Source organism: Letharia columbiana (assembly GCF_014066305.1).
Source record: "Letharia columbiana isolate WasteWater2 chromosome Unknown Sc0000028_s0, whole genome shotgun sequence".
Lineage (NCBI taxonomy): Eukaryota > Fungi > Ascomycota > Lecanoromycetes > Lecanorales > Parmeliaceae > Letharia > Letharia columbiana.
The window spans coordinates 255,922-275,428 of record NW_023501070.1 but is presented as its reverse complement, the minus strand read 5'-3'; the positions used below and the strand labels follow the sequence as shown (position 1 = coordinate 275,428).

General features: G+C 49.6%; 7 protein-coding genes across 7 annotated transcripts; 3 read left to right on the top strand and 4 right to left on the bottom strand.

The window, feature by feature from the left end:
* Positions 1 to 750: 750 nt before the first annotated feature.
* On the top strand, positions 751 to 1,557 carry HO173_008171 (uncharacterized protein; the record flags this gene model as incomplete). Its single annotated transcript, XM_037310071.1, has 1 exon — positions 751 to 1,557. The coding sequence occupies one exon, from the start codon at positions 751 to 753 to the stop codon at positions 1,555 to 1,557; it is 807 nt and encodes a 268-aa protein (XP_037163031.1).
* Positions 1,558 to 1,635: 78 nt separating this feature from the next.
* On the bottom strand, positions 1,636 to 2,013 carry HO173_008170 (uncharacterized protein; the record flags this gene model as incomplete). Its single annotated transcript, XM_037310070.1, has 1 exon — positions 1,636 to 2,013. The coding sequence occupies one exon, from the start codon at positions 2,011 to 2,013 to the stop codon at positions 1,636 to 1,638; it is 378 nt and encodes a 125-aa protein (XP_037163030.1).
* A 986-nt stretch (positions 2,014 to 2,999) lies between these two features.
* HO173_008169 (uncharacterized protein) lies at positions 3,000 to 4,785 on the bottom strand (the record flags this gene model as incomplete). Its single annotated transcript, XM_037310069.1, has 2 exons — positions 3,000 to 4,036; positions 4,164 to 4,785. The coding sequence occupies 2 exons, from the start codon at positions 4,783 to 4,785 to the stop codon at positions 3,000 to 3,002; spliced, it is 1,659 nt and encodes a 552-aa protein (XP_037163029.1).
* Positions 4,786 to 6,116: 1,331 nt separating this feature from the next.
* Positions 6,117 to 8,034, top strand: HO173_008168 (uncharacterized protein; the record flags this gene model as incomplete). The annotated part of the gene is made up of 2 exons (XM_037310068.1): positions 6,117 to 6,910; positions 7,005 to 8,034. The coding sequence occupies 2 exons, from the start codon at positions 6,117 to 6,119 to the stop codon at positions 8,032 to 8,034; spliced, it is 1,824 nt and encodes a 607-aa protein (XP_037163028.1).
* A 1,913-nt stretch (positions 8,035 to 9,947) lies between these two features.
* Positions 9,948 to 11,756, bottom strand: HO173_008167 (uncharacterized protein; the record flags this gene model as incomplete). Its single annotated transcript, XM_037310067.1, has 7 exons — positions 9,948 to 10,130; positions 10,250 to 10,312; positions 10,383 to 10,565; positions 10,654 to 10,689; positions 10,766 to 10,927; positions 10,992 to 11,461; positions 11,552 to 11,756. 7 exons carry the CDS (start codon positions 11,754 to 11,756, stop codon positions 9,948 to 9,950), a joined length of 1,302 nt encoding a protein of 433 aa, XP_037163027.1.
* A 762-nt stretch (positions 11,757 to 12,518) lies between these two features.
* HO173_008166 (uncharacterized protein) lies at positions 12,519 to 14,169 on the bottom strand (the record flags this gene model as incomplete). Its single annotated transcript, XM_037310066.1, has 2 exons — positions 12,519 to 13,827; positions 13,934 to 14,169. The coding sequence occupies 2 exons, from the start codon at positions 14,167 to 14,169 to the stop codon at positions 12,519 to 12,521; spliced, it is 1,545 nt and encodes a 514-aa protein (XP_037163026.1).
* A 1,627-nt stretch (positions 14,170 to 15,796) lies between these two features.
* HO173_008165 (uncharacterized protein) lies at positions 15,797 to 17,440 on the top strand (the record flags this gene model as incomplete). The annotated part of the gene is made up of 3 exons (XM_037310065.1): positions 15,797 to 15,831; positions 15,893 to 16,250; positions 16,358 to 17,440. 3 exons carry the CDS (start codon positions 15,797 to 15,799, stop codon positions 17,438 to 17,440), a joined length of 1,476 nt encoding a protein of 491 aa, XP_037163025.1.
* Between the last annotated feature and the right edge of the window lie 2,067 nt (positions 17,441 to 19,507).

The window sequence follows — 19,507 nt, the reverse complement described above, 5'->3', positions numbered from 1 at the left end:
GCCACTCGTCTAATTCTGCTTGTAACTCTGCCGCGGCCACTTGATCATATGTTTGGGTTGGTTTGAACATGGTAGTTTGGGAATAAGCTTGAGGGTATGGCGGGTGGAGGAGTGGAGAGATGGAGAAATGGAGTGGGTCCTAGCTGGTAGGGGATGAATCTTGTGGCACCGAGAGTCCCTTAGATTAGCTTTAGGGCTGTCACTAGCGCTGTCCTGGACTTCGTTGCTCGCACCTGCTCACAGCTCTTTCTCTTTTACGTCCCAACTCGCACTACAATAGCCCAAAAGCTCTCTCCAGTCTGACATTGCTTATCCCCCAAAAATCTTTTATATAAAGATGCTTCGGCTTCCAGCAGCGTGGCCCAAGTCCTCGTATATTGCTGCGCCTCCGCTCAATTGCAGGTGAGACCACCACACCATTAAGATGTAAGCTGCACAGCCTGAACTGCGCTGCTTTCTGTCAAGTTCTGAAGCTGCAGAAGTATACTGTGGCTAGGTCTTCGAACGTAGCTTCGGTGATATTCTCATGTAGTGGGCCAGGCTCCCCTAACTCCTCTCATTAGAAACAATTTCAATCCTAAGTATACTGTGTCTATTTTCCACCCTGATCACTTTACCTCGCGGCTTACAACCAATCTTCCTTTCACACAACATGGCGCTATGTATACTATTTTTCACACTCTCGTCCCTCTACTGCAAAACCAATGCCATATCACAACAGGGCAATATGGGCCTCTGGAGCGACTCAGAATGCAATTCCAAATCAGGCGCAACCTCCAACTTCGGAGAACCAGACCTATCGCCCTTAACTTCACCCTCTTACCTGACGTCTGCGGCGTCCCTGGGGCTACAGTCCGCAGCTACCGATTCTTGCAGAACGCGACCTGCGCCAATGGCACCACAGCAGAATTCAACTACTATAACAGCAACAACAGCACAGCCGACCCCACAGCCGAAGACCCTAATCCTGGGCTGGCGAAGCGTATGAAGAATCGACGTCAAGTCGCGGGTAACTTAGATGGTGATTGCCTGGCGCTTATCGCCTTCAATTCCCTGGCATTTGTTTGGGAAGGCGTTGCTCCTGGAAATAAGAGATCTATCTCCCTCTCGACATCCGCTCTAGCGCCAACAACTGCATCTTCATCTACCACTCCTTCGATATCATTCTCTTCAAACCAGTCAAAGACAGCAATAAGCTCGTCTACAAAAAGCTCACCTGCCACAAGCTCACCCATAACAAGCAACCACGGCTCCAAATCTAGCCTCTCCGCTGGCACAAGCGCTGGTGCCGGCGTTGGATCTGCTGTCGGGGTATTAGCAATTGCTGCTCTGTGTTTTTTCTACTTCCAAAGGCAGACCGTTACCAACATTAAACGCGGTAACCGACGTTCAGAACCGTTGTCCGCGAACGCTGCGATGACGTCTGCATTCGACACAGGAGGTATCACCTATAAAGCTAGCATAGGTCAGCCGCATAAGATTAAACAAGGTGCTATTGATAACAGTCACGAAGCTGGCACAGACAACGAGATTCATGAATTGCTAATCAAAGGATGAACCTCGATTTATGAGTCTGGTGGCTAATATATCAGGCATTTTGCAGCAAAATCGTCCTCATTAGTAGTTAGTGCAATTCTATAGACATTTGCCTTTCAACGCCTCCAACATGGCACATACAGCCCAGCTCAATGTCTCCTGCGCCTCAACATCCATACCTTCCTGGACTACAATCCCTAATTGCTTACACCTCTCTGCATCCATCCGGCCCTCAACGTTTCCTTCTTCAAAGAACTGCATGCGCTGCTCCACATAGTTCCGCCAAACCATCTTCTCGAAGGAATCTTCCGTTTCCCAGAGTTCGCCCTGCTTAGCCTCAGCGCCGTAATTCGGCCTCGTCATCCTCCTATGCTTTGCTTTTCCATGGCTAAGTCTCACGAATAATCGAGCATCGAGCCTCTCCCTGATCTCGGGAACAGTGAAGGGGATAAATTCTTCAATGATCACCATTTTCATCGCCTACGGCGAGCCGCCAAGCACATCGCTGTCTTCAACCTTCTTCTTCGTCTCCTTCAACACCTCATCTCCTGTCAAATCCAACGCTCTCTCGTCCTACCCCGGGAACACATCTTCTTGCCAGGTCTGCATTCTAGCAGGCACTGACTCACTCTTTCCAAGCCTCTTCGAACGCCGTCGAACAGAATCGAAGCGGTCCGGTCTCCTGGACGGAGTCAGTGACTGAAGAGCCTAATCAGCTGGGGTTGTAAGGAAAATATGTGAGAGGTAGCCACTTACCCATGTTTCCGAGTTGCACCGACATCTTGCCTTGGATTCCGAACTTGATATTTCCTTCATATAAGGCGCTTACACGCTCTTATTTATAGAAAAAGATTATACTCATACATTAAACCGCGGGTAAGTTTACAGATGTCCCCGTTATCTTTAAGGCTCGCGCCCCCCCAAAGATGACGCTTCAGTCCGATGGCGAATATTTTGGGTCCGGAATTGAGAATTCCTTCAAGGAGGAAAGGGCGAGAGCGTCTCGAAGCGTACAGACCTAGGTCCAACCCGCCTTTCCGTTGGAGGAGCTTGATTTCGGTCGAGGTATTGATCCATAACTGCTTCATGAATGTGGAAAAGAATATAAAGCTGATACACGCATACATGTAGTAGAAGTCGAAGTTGACCTGCTTAGGAGGATGCTGAGCGACTAAACTAAAGTATGCTGTTCTTGTCAATAGGGGATTATCGGGTATTATAATCTATTCGCCTCGTCTTGCCATGATCATGTTCGTCGCCCGGGCTCTACGGTCGAAGCCGCAGGTACCACACGTACATTTGCGCCTTCGCTGCGAGCAGTAGATTGTGTTGGCAAGCAGTCATATGCTTGCAGGCCTACAACTAGTATAATTTGCTGTTTAGTGACGGACTACTAGTGATGACCCTTTTGGTCTAGTCGTAACGATTAGCAGAACCCGTCCCGCTTCTCGAGCAACCACGTCTCATGCCTCACCATCCACCACACCAAGCTTAAACCCACCTACACACCCCCTCTGAAACAACCCCTCCGGATCATACCTCCTACTCACCCCCTGCAAGAACCGCCAATTCTCCCCACCATAACCTTCAAACGGCCTCTGCCACTCCGCGCAATAATTCATGTACCGATATCGATGGCCCGTTCCATTAGCCGCTGCAACGGCATCAATCTGCTCAACGGCGCGGCGCGTCGTCGTCTTGACGAACTCGTCATCTCGGCGTTCGGCCCAGTTGACCGTGAAGCTCACGATAACGAGAGGCTCATGAGTGCAGTCGTGCAGGCCTAGCGGATTCGCATCGCCCTTGCGTACCCAGTCCGGTAGGAGCGGCTGCAGGACGAGTGTCCAGACCAAGCCCTTGACTTTGACACGGCGGAGCGAGGCGATAGCATCGCAGTAGGCGGCGTGCGCGGCCGCCAGGGTGGCACGGTCGTTCTTGATAGTCGTGGTGGCGAAGACCTGGCGCCTGCCGGGGGGGTTGAGCGCGTTCATTTCATCGGTCGCGCTAGTTAGGGTGCGGACCTTGCAGGTGCTCCAGAGGCGCCAAAGCGATCCGAAGGTTGAGGTCCTCCAGCAGGCGGGCCATTTCTTCTCGTTCTCGGGGAGCTTGGTATAGACGAGATTCACGGAGATGGCCTGAACGCCGAGTTTCTGGATATAGGAGAAGCAGGCTATGGGGCCGGCGGCGTGGTTGTCGTACGTGGTGCTGGAATCGCCCGAATCCTCTCTGTTGAGGCATTCGTGGAAACCCGCGAGGACCTTGGCGGCTTGAGAGGCGGGCATGTAGAGGAAGCCGCTCCAGATTTTGGTGGAGGGGAAGCTGCGGGCCGTGAAGCGCGTGACGAGGCCGAAGTTATTGGAGCCGCCTTTGAGGGCGCGCCAGAGGTCGGGGTTAGTTGATGCAGAGGCTGCGGTGATGGAGCCGGAGGCCAGGACGACTTCGTAGCTGAGGATGTTGGAGCAGACTAGGCCGAAGCGGGGGGAGAAGAAAGAGAGACCGCCTATTTGCGCCTTTGGTCAACTCTGGAATAGAGTAAGAATGGAGCTGCAGGTGGGAATCTTAGAGATCCGACTCGCAATCGAAGTGGGGGAGAGGGGCGAGTACAGACGTGAAAAGTAGAAGCTTACCTCCCAAAGTCAAGCCGCCCACCCCAACAGCAGAGTTCCTGCCTCCAACAACAGCGAGACTCTTCTCGTCCAGGATCTTGGAAACATCCATCCACTTGGCGCCAGCTCCGATGACCACGCTCGATCCACCCTCAGAGGGGGTCACCTCACACAAGAGGCCAAGGTCGATCATGACACCTCCATTGATGCTCGCAGCACCGGAAACCGGAGAATGGCCGCCGCTGCGGATAGCGAATAGTCCTTCGGCTTTTTGCTCGCCAGCTTGCTTCCCTCGCTCGTCGTACTCGCGCTTGAGGACAGTGACGGCCACGCAGAGCTGCTGAACGTCGCGGGGGCGGACCACGCATGCTGGGATCACTTCGCACTCCTGCTGGGCCCAGTAGGAATTTATCGACTCCTTGAAGGCGACGGCGTCGTGCGGAAAGATGACGCTGTCGGGCAGTGCCGATGCAAGGCTTTTGCTGAGCTTGGTAGGCTCTGGTGAGCTGATCGTGAGGTCTAGGTGGTTGGGCTTCTTCACAGCTTGTAGGGTCTGTGAGGTCCGTAGACGGCGCATGATGAAGATGGAGATGATGATGAGGAGCGTCGTTGCGGCAGATGCGGAAAGCAGCTGAAAGGACATGATGACTGTTTGCGCAGTGATCCACGAGAAGGCAGATCACTGAGAGAAGCGGGACGGCTGACGAACAGTATTATAATCCCTGCAAGTATTACGAGACATTGACTCAGAGCTTCGCGGCATATAGCCTTGTGAATCAGAGCTGTCGCACATACACGTTGGATGCAAACAAGGTTACAAGACCCATCTTGAAGCTTAGAGTACATCCAGATTAAAGGTTTAGCGTCGAGCGGATCCTCTAGTCTCCGTCATCATACCTTAGGTACATTTAACAAAGAGCCTTCGCTGGTGTTTACTTCAGCGCCGGCGAGCCAATAGCCTCCAGATGGCGCCTCAATACTCGCAGCACCGGAAACCGGAGGAATGCCGGGATCACTTTGTAGAGTGGAGTAAGCAATTGAGGATTGTCGTCTATAGCAATAGGTAGCACACAGGGTGCTTAAACCGTAGGGTATACGCTTATTAAAGGAAAGTAAAGGAAAGCAAAGGAAAGCAAAGGAAGCAAAGAGTAATAGTGCCCAGCTCACCAACCTGCTCATTTCCCCTTCCTACAGTCCTCGAGATGCTTCTCGACTAAAGCCGTATCCTAGAGCTCGAGATCGTGTTGACGAGCCAGGAGAGCTTTGATGTCCAGCTTCGTCTCCTTCGTGTCCAGCTTCACGTCCTGTATCTCGCGCTTCACTTTCTCCAGGCCACCTTTCACTCCATCGATACGGGCTCCGAGAAAACGTAGATTTCCGACAACGCCAATCACTAAGGTCGCTTGAAGAGGCTGTTAGACAGAGCTGAGTTGAGACTCGAGAATGTTACTTTATGTGCCTTAGGATCGGCAGCCAGGCGGGAGAACCCGTGCACTACTCTAGGTGCTCAAGCTAGCTTACCTCTCGGGGGCGCTTCGGGACCCCCATATAGGCCGAAATAGGGGTGGCAGCGGCTGTGAAGCGCAAACACCCCAGGCATGGCTTTTGAGCTTAGCGGTAGCCTTTCGGGTTGCTAATACTCTGATATACAACGCTTTTGAAGAGTACTAAGCTTAGAATAGCATTAATATGTAGACCTTATTATTAGACTTCGTGGCGATGTTTTTATAAGGGTCTACTTGTAGAAGTAGCTGACAGGTGTGTGCGCCATTTTCTCAATGCCAAGAAATTGTAACGTCTTCTGCACACGCCAATACCCGTATATCAACAATGGCGACTCTACGCGTCACAAACAACGACTTTCCAATAATCTCGTCTATATATATCTTATCCTTGAGATATTCGTATGTTAATACCTGGCAATTACGGTGCAGAACATATGCGTATGCAAATCTCCCATCCACAGACTGAATTATGGCCTCACCTACGAGGGAAGGGTTGGACCTTGGGAGTAGCAACAAGGGCGGTACACCCTCTGAATCGTTGGATAGCATAACCTCAGCTACGACCTTTGACCTCTTCAGCGACTTCCAAGAATCCACTCAGAGCTTCGGAGAACTCACCTTGCCAGAACTGCCAAGCTTCACTGCATCTACAGTGAATAAGAAACGCGATCGAAACGAATACCTCGCCAGCTCCAGTGACGCGCCCCTCTTCTCAAGTGACGACCTTCCTGCTTCTTCAGCTGAAAATTACTACGGGCCAAGGGTCAAGCGACAGCATCGGAGACCATGGTATGAAACAGACGAGTCTTGGAACACTGTCACGTTACCTTCCTCTACAAAGAAGCCCCGCATGAGGGGCCCTTTCAGGAGAACCCATGACAGTGGTGTCTGGCTGGGTAGTGACGCATCTACGGAGAATGAAGATAACGATCGGCAGGACGCTGTTCGAAGGGTATTGAGAGTCATGGAAAGCGGAGGGTCCATTGACGGTGATGAGGAGCTTTGGCATGAGGATGAAAGAGAGCTTGATCTTGGAGACAAGGTTCATGGCCCCTGTACTCAGACATTAGAGGAAAAATTGCAGCAAGCTTTGGTCAATAGAGCTCTGCAGATAACGGAAGATCCGGGGGGCTTCGAGGGACCGGTGTTTCCATACTGGCAGAAGCAGCCAGGTCATTTGATGGGCTTTCACTTGGTCCAACAACAAGCACAAAAGAAAGTCACGCTGTGTGTCGAACAAGGTGGAGAGGCTATCGACTTGTCGTATGTTGCTTCTTTAGAACCCAATCCCCTCGACATATGGCTTCCCATTGCAGTGCGAGCTTTTGCAACAAGTCCCGGCTGACCCGTAATCCAGAACGATGTACATGCAGCAGGTACGAACGCCGACGCTACGGCCGCTGCGCTACCATACAAGAATAGTACCGAAGCAGGGCAAGGGGAATCGCTATCAGTCATTGACGCCAGCACTACGGCTATATCTATCGAATAATCTTCTCGAGGAAGTACCTGGGGAGGTGTTTCATTTGAAGAATCTAGAGGTTTTGAGCTTACGCTCGAACAATCTGACGGAGATACTTCCGACAATTGGCGAGCTCAATAACCTCAAAGAACTCAATCTAGGCAGTAATCAGCTCAATTGGCTTCCTTGGGAGCTCCTTAGTCTTCTTCACGCCAACCTCCAAAAATGCATGATCTATCCAAACCCCTTCATTCGCCCCGTTCCATCAACCTGGAACCACGCATCCAGCCGAGAGCTCAAGTCCGGTGAGCCATGCCAACAATTAGCCTCGACACGTATCGCTTTCCTCGATATTACTGGCGCTTCACTGCGCCATTGGCCACCGGCTCCATCGTCTATCCCAGAGCACTGGCCTGAACCCCAAGCAGACGATGAGTTCCTCGGGCCGCCGCCAGAAGAACGTACCAAAACACCATCCCTTCTCGAACTCGCCTTACGCGCTTGCAAAAAGTCACCACAACTGAGCCAACTTCCTTTTCTCATCCCGCAAGACTGTCCAGAACATCTCACGCAGCTCCTCCAGACAACCTGGAAGCTCAAAGAAGCAGGCGGCAAAAACTGCTCTGTCTGCGGACATGAGTACATTATCCCACGCACAGAGTGGATCGAATGGTGGTACTGCATCCCGGATCAGGGTTTCAGAGGGCAGCTGGACCACATGCTTGCGTTGCACAAGATGCCAGTGCCATTGCTGAGGAGAGGCTGCAGTTGGGCTTGCTGGGAGGAAGATGCGAGCCCGTTGATCAGAGGGTGGAGCTCTGCAACGCTGCCTGGAGGGCTAAAAGAGGAAAGAGATGTTCATGGCGACGTTCGGACTTCGCCTACAAGGAGGACCATACCGCCTAGTGGGAGGATCCGACAATGACCTGCTGTCCATAGTCCCTAGGGTACTGGAAACGGATACGGCTTACGATCGTTACATGACTGATAGATTTGGAGCTCTTTGAAATTTCTACTGACCCGGAGATCGAGTGTTGCCTGATGACTGAGGACAGCTAGCTTTTTCGAATGGAGCATATACCCCAGAGCGATGTCTTATTTAAAGCATTCTCCATTGTCGTGGTGAGATATTGGGCTCCCCTATGTGATTCTGGGATTAAGCAACTCGAGTTGTTGGTATCGGAATTAGACATGGAAGAAAAGTGTTCATCTCAATGTCCGGCAATTCCCTTTCTGCTCAAGTCCTCACTTCGAACTCTCACTCTCCAATATCGATCGATGGCAAGAAGCAATCGCCTCCGTCATCTCCTCGTGCGGCTCATCGAATGCATCAACAATCCCCATCCCCTTCCCCTTCCCCCCTTGTTTTTAACATATCCAAACCAGTGAACCCCGACACACCATTTTTGGTTCATGAGCAACCCTACCGTGCCTCCATAATCCCTGCCTCTCTCTTCGTGCCCGTCCAGCGCACTCTTCCGTTGCGGATTCATCTCCGTAGCACACCAATTGCCGATTTCAGCTACCAGCACAGGCTTTCCGCACAGCTTCTGCCATCCATCGCACTCCTGCACCATCACTTTTCGATAGCCCTGAGCAGGTTCGCGGAAGTACTGCGCACTCAGCACGTCGACGAATTTCTCCATCGCCTCCAGCACTCCCTCTGGTATCCCCCTGTTCCCATCATACCGATCTCCAAAAATCAAATGACTCCCATCCACACTCCTCACCACCTTACAACCAACATTCTAACGCGTCTCAGCCAACTCCCCAATCTTCCCCTCCCACTCTTCATACCCCAACCCTTCCAGTCCCGGCCACTCCCCCCTCCCCAGATCCATGCCCAACCCAAACAGAGATATATATCAACAAAGAAACACCCAACGCCCAGCCCACTGTCTCCACGCACGGAACATACACCCCGAGCCGAGAACCCGCACCATTCTCTCAACACCCTGCCGCCCGGATCTCGGAACACGGCATCCGCGTCCCCAATCTTGCATCTCCAGCAACGGCAATTGTACCTTACCATATTACGGCATCCCGCACTCCCCATTGGCTCCACCCCAGCGTCGAGTGCCAAAAATTGACGCCGTGGTCAAATGCGGCGTCTAGAGTGTATTCCGCTCTGGGGTTGTCGGCAGGCTATTATGGCCTTTCGACGACGGGGTCGGGCGTCCGGCCTAGGGTGTTGTGGTTGGATGGTTGCGGGTGGGAGGGGGTGGTGGTCAGGAAGGAATGAGGAGCGGGGAGGATGGCGCGGGGAGTGGGGGTGGGGGTGGTGGAGGTTGGGTTCTTGGGGGTGGTTGGAGGGTGAAAGGAGGGTGTGGGTTGAGAGGGTGAAGGAGGGCATTTTTGGGTCTTCGCTGGGGATGAGAGTTTGGGTGGGGGGGCAGTTGGGGAGGTTGGTGGCGATGGGAGATTGGGTTCCGGTAGCGATTGCGTCGGATCTGCGTAGCTGTGTTGGCGGCTGGAAGTAAGTGGTTGTCAGAGTAGAGTGAGAGATGGGAGGGAGAGGGTAGAGATCGAGACGTCGCAGAGTTTCAAACATCACATAGGGCAGGCCCTGTGGACGGTGTTTTTGCATGCTTCGATTGCCCCTAGCATACATCCGTTGCATCAAAATCATCCACCGCCGCCACCAGCATTCTTCAGGCCATGTGTTCAAAGCAAGCAAGATATCCGGTATCACAATGCAAAACGCCCGTAGATGACCATCTTTTATCCTGCCTCGCTGTTTTCTGTTCGAGTACCACTTGCAAACTTCATCATCGTCGTCCCATCAACAACAACCATCACTCACTCTCCCCTTTTGGCTTCTTCCGCACCAGGACGCATCTACTTCCGCCTAAAGGAGCAGCCCTCCGTCAGTCTCGCCTTCCCACCGGTCGGCTGGCACAGCACGGTCGAGCAGCCGCCGCAGATGACGACGGTTTGGGCGTGCGAGAAGACGGTTGTGATGGTGAAGCAGCCGGGGCACTTGACGTCCATGAAGAAGGAGCGGGGGGCCGGTACGAGGGTCTAGCACGGTTTTTCACATGTCAGTTGGCTTATTTTGGTGTCGGGAGGGCGGTGAAGGGGGGACGCCACTGATCGCGGCGTGATGGGAGAGTCAGTAGAGGAAAGAGGTAGTGGCTCACCTTGAGCTTGTGCTTCCTCGACTCAGCAGCAGGCGTGGGGTTGAGGAGATCGATTGCGAGAACCTGTAGTGGAGATGTTAGCAGATGGCGGTTGGTGAAGTCATGCTCCCTATCTTCCGCTCGGGCGGCGTACCATCTTGGCGGTCGTGTATTGTGCTCTTTGAGATTTGTGTGCAGCTTCTTTGTCTGACTGAGTGTTTGAGGTCGAGGGTTCTGTGTAGCTGGAAGAGACTGTGGTTTGTGGCGAATGAGTCAATGTTTTGTGCGGTGTTGCAGTCACAAATTCAACTCGGCCTGTCGTGTGATTGCCAAGGCGCTAGAATCTAGCGATCGGCTAGTGGCCTTAACGAGAGTAGCAGCTCCCGATGTCCGATGTCTTTACTTTGCTTGGACTTACTACTTACTTCGTCAAGGTATGTTTGATATTCTGCCTGGATCATCTGGCTACAACAATGTACCGATCAGAACCACTGCCAGTGATTGCATAGAAAGTTTGTCCTCTATCAGGGGTTCTACCTCACCCTTCGACGTTCCGGAGCTATCGAAGCAGAAGAGAACAATCAGGTATACTAGAACCTGCTGCTTGCAGTCTGTCGGAGATGGTATATCTTCTTCGAACACAGTCAGGCTATCTGATTTAGAAATCTTCGCTCTATACCGAGTTTCTGCATCTGAAGCCTTCGTCCCCATCCATTATCATCATTAATCATCAACATTCCATCCCTCACATGAACGCACAAACCGACCTCTCCTTCCCGGCATCCCTCAACTTAGTATAGAGCGCTGTCCTCGCTCCCCTCTCGGCCTCATCCCTCAATGGCACAAAACAGTTATTGAATAGCGAATCTTCATTCCTTTTAACCGTGAACATCTGATCCAAGCTTCCCCACTCCAAGAAAACCAGACAAACTCTCGCAGTATCTGCACCGCGCTTCACCGGTCCTAGAGTCCAACCGTGGACCATTGATCGGATTTCATCGTGCGGAAGTCTTGCGGTATAATGTTGTAATTGTTCTTCGAAGAACTCTTGGTCCTCGTGCGTAAGGGCTGGGGGGAAGAAGAGAGTGACCAATTCTGTAAGGCCGTGTGGAGATAGATTGCTGTGGGTGGTAATGCAGTGGACTTTGAGTGGAGAGATATTGATGCCTTCGAGGACAACGTCAAAAGTAGGGCTTGTTTCGAATGATTCTGCTGCTTGGATGTCGGTCCAGACTGCAATCGAGAAATATAAAATCAATAATTTGCTTCAGTGCTCAGAGGCAGAAAGGTCACGGAATTAGAATTGAACTTTCTCTTTCATACCAATGAATATATCAACCTTATGGGAGGTATTCATGTCCCGACCCCAAAGCGTCCGTAGCCATCCTGTCTGCTTCCTGATCGTCCGCATAGCTTTCCTCCATCTTCTGCCTTCGTGCGAGAACCTGTGTTCAATGGTGCTGTCATTGAGTATAGTGAAGGAGATAGTTTGAAGGACTTGTTGCTCGTTTGAGATGGACGTAGACATGACTGGAATATGATCGGAGATGAACGAGGAGCATGGGAATTTCTCAGCATGACAGAGCAGAAGATAAAGAAAATGAGAAGTAGTCATGGCAAAGGATCCTCGGAATCCACTGCGAAGAGGCAGTGCTCTCCATACGAAACAGAAGTCAAAAAGCATACGGAACACATAGGCGCAAGCTGTAGGAGGGGGGGGGGGTTCATGGAGCTCGAAATAGTCTGCAATCAAGCATCAGGCGTTCAATCGCATCACTTTCGCCAAAGTCAGCAGTATAGGCATCCATAGATGCTTGAACTGAAAGATTTTATTCGCTAGTGATCTTCTTCAGATACGAGGTGGAAGGAAGCTGTGCTGGTCCATTTTTAGCAACCTCTGCGCGCGGGTCGTCTCGGCCGTCACCCCTCCCACCCCTCAGGCATCTTAGAGGCGCGCAAGAGCTGCTGCAGCGAGACAGACCTCGTGGTCATCGATCTCAGGTGGAAAGGAGACTGAGAAGCAAAGGTCACCAACTGAGGTACCAGGAATCGACCCGGGGTTCTCCCGGCCATCAACTGTTGAAAATGGCTAGGGACACACTTGATTGGTTAAATTTTGCATCCATTTAGCCTTGACCAGTTTAGCACCATTCGCTAGTTGGATCCCTAAGGTACACCATACCGGATTGGACTCTTCTATCAATTGAAAGAGGATTTGTTAAGTATATCAATCTCAAGGGCATCTTTGGACGTGATTTATTCAACTCCAGCCCTAGTCCACAAGATAGGGCTACTGCATCTCATCCCATAGAAGCCTTCCATCCAGCAAGTCCCTCTGCCCGTATAATTCGCCTATAATCGTGACAAGCATATCAAGCGTAGCATGTATCGTTGCCTTCTCATCTGTCTTCTCATCCAGACCTCCATCATCTGTTCCTAATTCTGTGACTGGGTAAGTCGGTGGGGGGATTTGTATATCATCTTTATTGCTGGCATTGGTCCCCAGGAAATCAGTTTGTGTTTGATTGGGCCCAAGAGAATTGGAAATATGTTGCTTCGCTTTCGGGAAATCAGCGTCAGACATGGTAGCTATTGGGGGAGCTTCGCTGTTGCCGTCATGGCTCAATGCCGCCGTAGTAATGTCATCCACTTCTAGTTCAGAAGCAGGGTAGGTGAGTGTCGGGCTTTGTCTATCATTTTTATTGCTGGTTTTGGTCTCCGTGGAATCGTTTTGTGCTTGATTGGGCCCAAGAGAGTCGAGGATATGCTGCTTCGCTTTCGCCAAATCAGCATCAGACATGGTGGCTACCGGATGAGCCTCGCTGTTGCCGTCATGGCCCTCCGCGGCCGTAGTAATGAAATCGATATACGGAGAATGGCCATCATCCGCATCCACAGCATCCAGGAAATCGGCCCCGTCTTCCGCTCTCTTCTCTTTACCTTCTCCCTCTTCGTCGTCTTCTTCTCCCGCGTCCATATCTGGCTCATCTACAGCCTCGCCAATGACCCCCCCCTCATTGATCCTCCTCAACAAGCAAACAGCCTGCTTCCCCAACTTCCTCAACACTCCAACCTCTTCACTACCCATCTGCCCTACCTCCCTGCATCTGCCCAGCAAGCCCCAAGTCCAAGCTCCAATGTTCTTGCCTTTTTTTCCTCTCCGATTTGCGAAGGTCAACAAAAATTCGAGTACCTCCAGTCCGCAGATCACGCTCTCTTGCGTAAGCTGCGCCAGCAGGACCATTGTAGGCGTTGTGTTAAGTATCTTTCCCCGCCATACTCGGTGGCTCCTCCAATCAAGATAGTAGACATCATTTTTGTCTGGCGCAGCGCGAGAGGGTGGTGATTGGAGCACTTCGGTAAGTTCTGTAAAGCGCGCGCAGAGTGAAGCGTAGTATGCTTCCTGGGGATCTTGATCTTCCTGTTGCCCACCATTCGTGTGTTTCTGATTGTGGTTGGAGAAAGGAACAGGAGTGGCAGTGTATGCGCCATTGGAGTAGTAGCCTTGAGGATAGTCCGCGTAGAGGTCATTCTTCCTGGATTGAACAGTAGGTGAAATTGGAGCGACGAGAAGGTTAGGAACAGTCTTCGCTTCTGATCTATAGGCACACAGAATGCGGTCAGCTCTTGCAGTTGTGGCTTACGCGCTGGATAAAGAGTCTCAGCATTTGTTGCTTGGGAGAAGCTGGGGGTCACGCGACTTACCTGACCATGCGTAGATACTCTAAACCATCGCTGGCAGGTCCGTAAAAGAGCCCACCGTCATCATGGGAATCCTCGAGGCCCGGGAAGGCGCCACGCTGGCCGTAGGTAGGGTCGATGCGGGACTGGGAAGATGCGGGCAAGTCGTCGCTGCCGTCCAGGTTGTTGAACCGGGTCCGTTTGCGGTTGAGGGCACTCTCCCCATCTTGATTATCGGGATGCTCGCGTTTATTGGTCATGGTGATATCGGACTGTGGATGGGGGCTAGAAGGCGGGGAGGTCAAATTTTTAAATGAAACCGTGGATTTCTAGCGTCCGCTGTAGAGTAGAGGATGATGCTGTCTGAGTCTCGTCGTTGCTCGATGACTCACATCTTTTGGGTTTCCCCTTTTTATTGGTCAAAGCAAATGTTGAGATTACTACACGAGCAGCTCTTTAATTGTTCAATTCCGAGTTGCGTTACTGGACATGGCTTGCCGCACTTCCTGAATCCGTCGGACTACCTGTACACACCCATCGCAGAACTTCGATCAAAAGCTACCAATGTGGGGATTGACCCAACTTGAACGTGGACGTTTGCTAAGTTCTCCCATCCTCAACGAATGTTTAAAAAGCTTTTTATGAAGCGTATCATACTACCATCGCATTTATCCGTCTTGCCTTACGTGAGGTTGATATATATCACAATATGTGTCTGGTAAGTAATTGTTCGGCGCTAACAAGCCGACAGCGTTGAGTTCTACTGAAGCTTGTTGAAGACTACTGACAGCTCTATCCATGTTGTTTACCCGCACAAGCTAACTACGAGTACCTTTGGTTATGCTCTGGAAGCTACCTAGCCAACGGTATCAAAGGGCCTATATGGTATTGAGTATAACAACCTGCATGATGCTCTGATAAGAGATAAGGAGGTAGGGACTCGTACTGGTACAAGATTATCTTGTTACCAAAGCGTCATGTTTGTATTGGAGTTCTCGGTGGGTGGAGGTGCTTGGGGTGTTGGACACGCAGTGAGGGCGAGAGCTAGAGCTTGGTGGTGATTTACGAATGCGCTGATCTTTCACTTAGGATTGAGGCCTGTATAAGCCGACTTCCTCAATTCAACGAAACTATTGACGAAGCCTTCGCGTACGGTGTTTGAAGCCCATCTAAGATGATGGCAATCTTGTAACGCTTAGGACTGTGGAACGTGGACGTAGACAATGAAAGGCTAAGTCATGATTGAGACGATGGGTTTCTTTTGCTCGTTGAACACAAAGGTGCGGTTTGAACCAAGATTCCGGGATCAGGCTCAGGATTTATTACTTCGCATGAGGCAGGCTCAGCCGCAATCAGTCCACCAAGCCTCGTCCCTCAAAGGACAAGACCTCTGCTGCAAAGATCCAGGCAACTGTTTTGAATTCATACGTTTTCAATCTCGGTCTTGATGGATCGAGCCATTAACGAATCTCACTCTACTTGTACCGTATGGCCTTCAAGCAATAATCTTTAAGCAGATGGACAGCCCGGTTTATCCCCTGCTTATTCCCGAAGAATTCGGTGACCTGCAGGGCTGCAGCCCAAAAGTACTTGCATATACCGCGCAATACAGCCTTGGAAAAGGGAATGAAATCCATTGCTCTCGACTGGATCAATGTTTCGACTTCCCCCCCTTAGCATGCACCAAGCGATACCTCGGGTCTAGGCCTGCATCCACCACCCCAAGCCCCACAGGAACACCCACGAATTATCTTTTTGCTCCGCCGGTCTGAAATAGCTACCAAAACCTTTTGATTGTTTGCAATTGGAGCAATATGCAGCCTTTGAATTGGCGAAGCGAAAGAATGCTCGATGACTTCATGACATTTTGAACAAGGCGCAGTGCAGATGCGAGTGACGAGCGTCGGCTCCCAGTGCCCTACGTGAGTCGACCAACGATGTTACGCTACATGCGGTGCATGCAATGCTGACAGCAGAAAGTAGGCATGGTAAAGAAGATGCCATCTTTGACCCAGGTCTGATCTCCTCCGTGGTTATAGTCGTTGATATCCGAGGTGGTAAGTTCCTTTTATTCCAAAGCAGCCAGAGACAAGAACTTGATGCCGCTCTTGCATATTCGCGTCTTCATTCCAAGCAACCGACAGGAATTTGCTATCTTACTTCTCTTCCCTCGTCCGCCATGTCCCATTCATTTTGCGACGAAAATCAAGGAACTATTGGTCTAGCCTTTACCTGGATACTCTTATCCTTCGGTATCCTTACCGTGAGCTTGCGAATCTACGTCCGCTCGGGTGTCAATGGTAAAATTGGGTGGGATGACTACACAGCAGTGGCAAGTCTGGTTAGTACACCGTCTTACCTGCGCTTTGCGTTTACCTCTGTCGTTGCACGATTTCCAACTCTAGAAACCGCATGAAGGATAAATGGCTCACACTAGCGCTCATCCAGGCCGTAGGAATCCTAGCCGGCGGTTTCTTCACCAAAATGATCACCTCGGGTATGGGTCGACATGTATCCTGCCTTCCCCCACAATCTGTCATTGCCATGCTCGAATTCAGTGCTATCTCTGAAGCCCTCAACGTCTTCGGCATTGGCGTCGTCAAGATCTCCGTCTGCTTAGCCCTTCTCCGAGTCGTGGAACGCGCTCGCCGCGGGATCACTTTGTTCCTCCGGTCCCTCCTCGTTTTCGTCGCCGTCACCCACCTAGCGCTAGCGATGCTCTTCTTCCTGCATTGTAGACCCCTGGCCGCGCTTTGGAACCCGAAGGTCCAAGGATCGTGCTTATCAACGCACACGACAGTTCTAGCGGGATATGTTGGCTTTGCTGTTGATGTTGTGACGGATTTGGTGTGTGCCGGTATACCTGTCTTGGTCATCCATCGGCTGCAGATGAGCTTTCGAACCAAGGTCGCGTTGTGTGTGCTTATGGGCTTGGGGGTCTTTACCGCAGGATGTGCGGTGGCTAAAGCTATCACATTAAGGGGCGTCTTTGCGGATGATTATACGTTCGGCTTCACGAAGCCTGCGACTTGGGCTGCTGTTGAGCAGTTTGTTGGGATCATCATTACTTCAATTCCCGCTCTACGTCCTTTGTTGAGAAGCTTCCTGGAGCAATCTCACAATCGCTCTGGTATTCGGAGGTACATATTCTGGGGGAACAAGACTGGTAGCTTTGGTTTCGGTAAGAAAGGCAGTCTACAACAACAACAACAACAATATCAACAACAGAAACAGCAACAGGTCTCTCGGTCCGAATCTAGTGTGCAAGAAAGCGTACGGACGAAGAACACATTCTTACCTTGGCATAGAGACAGTCGAGGATTGCCTTTCAGCAGTAGTGACTCGGATCAGGCGACTGCGGTTTATAAAGAATCCTCGAAAGGCGGCACGGGTCAGGTAGATCCAGAGAAGGTACTTCTTGGCGATAAGTTTGGCGATGTGGGAGGAAGGGACTATCTGAAGGGGTGGTCACTTCCTGATATTGCGGATCGAAGGTCGGCGATGATCGCTATACCGGTGTTCGACGTATGACAATTAGCATGCAAAGGGGCTAATTACTGATCCATACCCCAAAACTATGAATCCTTACCGAATCATACCCAGGAAATGGCCAATTACCAAATCACACCCCACTGGGGTGTGAATCAGTAACTAGCCCGCATGCAAACTTTGAAAATATCACTGTCTTATCTCATCGTGTATCATCGAAAAGAAAACTGCTCAGCCTTTGTGCGGCCCCATTCTTCCTTTCCTACTCATCGGCATCGGCAAGGTCGGACATTCCAATCCTCTCCGGAGATAGGTGACATCTTTGAATCTCTCAAAATGATAGAAAGCTTTCGCATCTCCCTCACTTCTGCATGCGAGGAGTTTCATCTGCTCCTGCTGTCTCTGAGAGACGACAGAGTGGAAACTCGACCAGATCTTGCCTCGCTTTGAAACGTCCGTGATAATGATGTTGCAATCTCGTGTTTCAACAACTCGGCAGTGGAAGCTTTCTATACAGATCTTTCAATATGCAGTGAGGAACCCTATATTGGCATTGGTACCAGCAGGTCAAGGTCGGGTGCGTATGGTGAATGGCAATAGTGGCCGGGATCGAAGACACTTTGAAGCGACTCAAAATAGTTGCAAAAAGAAAGAAAGCTCATCTTCTGCGGCTGAACCACATAGCTATGCAGCAGAGAAGTCCACACCCACCACACCCAATGTTCAAGTCCGATTCAAGCAATCCTACCTCCCCTACCCCTTTCTGCTCAACGACCCCAATCCAAAGGTCCCCGTCCTCCGCATTCCGAATCGTCCACTGAATTTGTCCCGCGCGATGGCTACGGTAGACTTAGCGGAGCCGTTGTCGTTTGGGGCTTCCAATCATGCTCGCTGGGCACGTATTACGCTTGCGCTATCTTCGAAGCAAAGAAGGCCACGGGGCGTGATGGCTAGACATCTTGATCGAGCTGTGCGCTGCCATATTCTGGCTTAATTATCATGAGGCACATGTGAAATGCGAGGCTTGCGGCGGTGGTGAACTCAAGGATCGAGCAGATGACTTTCTCAGGCAGCTTGCAAAAGGGATTGATGGATGCCATGAACTCTAGTGTTGTGCCTTCCGATGGTGGGAAAGTGTTTAGTAAGATATAAAATATAATTTAATTATCAATAATAAGATCGAGAAGATCTTCTAATCTATAGATCTTCTAAGTATTCCTTCAATCAGTATATATAAAAGAATAAGGTAGGGCTGAGCTAAAAAATCTTGAATTTGTATGTATAGCTAATTATAAATTCGAGTTTATTACGCTCTTTGATTAGACCAGCTAAATTAGCCCGATAGCCCTCCCGCGCCTTCTTATTAAAAATTAGATATACGTTATTTATAAATAAAATAACTTTTTTATTTTCTATTAAAATTTTAAGATTTCTTTTTTAAATTATAGAGCGTAGTTTACGCTATCGAATACTAAAAGAATTATAAAATTCGATCTTATAATTATTAAAAAGTAAGGTATTTAAATATCGCTTATTAAAGATCGCTTATTAAATTTACTCGATAGCTCTAATTAAAAAAAATGATTATAAATTTAATTTATAAGTCTTTACTCGTTAATATATATAATAGAATAAGATAGAGCTAAGTTTAAAAATCTTAAATTTATATATATAGTTAATTATAAATTTAGAATCGCTACGCTCTTTAATTAGATCGATTAAATTATCGTAAGTAAATAAATTAACGTTCGTAACTATTAAAATCTCGCTCTTTTATATCTCTCTTATTAAAAAAATAGATATACGTTATTAATATATAGAATAACTTTTTTATTTTCTATTAAAATTTTAAGATTTTTTTTTAAATTATCGAATAAAACTTACGCTTTTAAATAAAAAAAGAATTTTTAAATTTAGTCTTATAATTATTAAAGCGTAAGAAATTTAAATATCGCTTATTAAAGGTCGCTTACTAAAGATCGCTCGATAGTCGAATAGCTCTAATTAGATATACATTATTTAATTTTAAAATAACATTTTTATTCTCTATTAAAACTTTAAGATTTCTTTTTAATTTATAGTAAGAATAAAATATAGACTTTTAGTTAA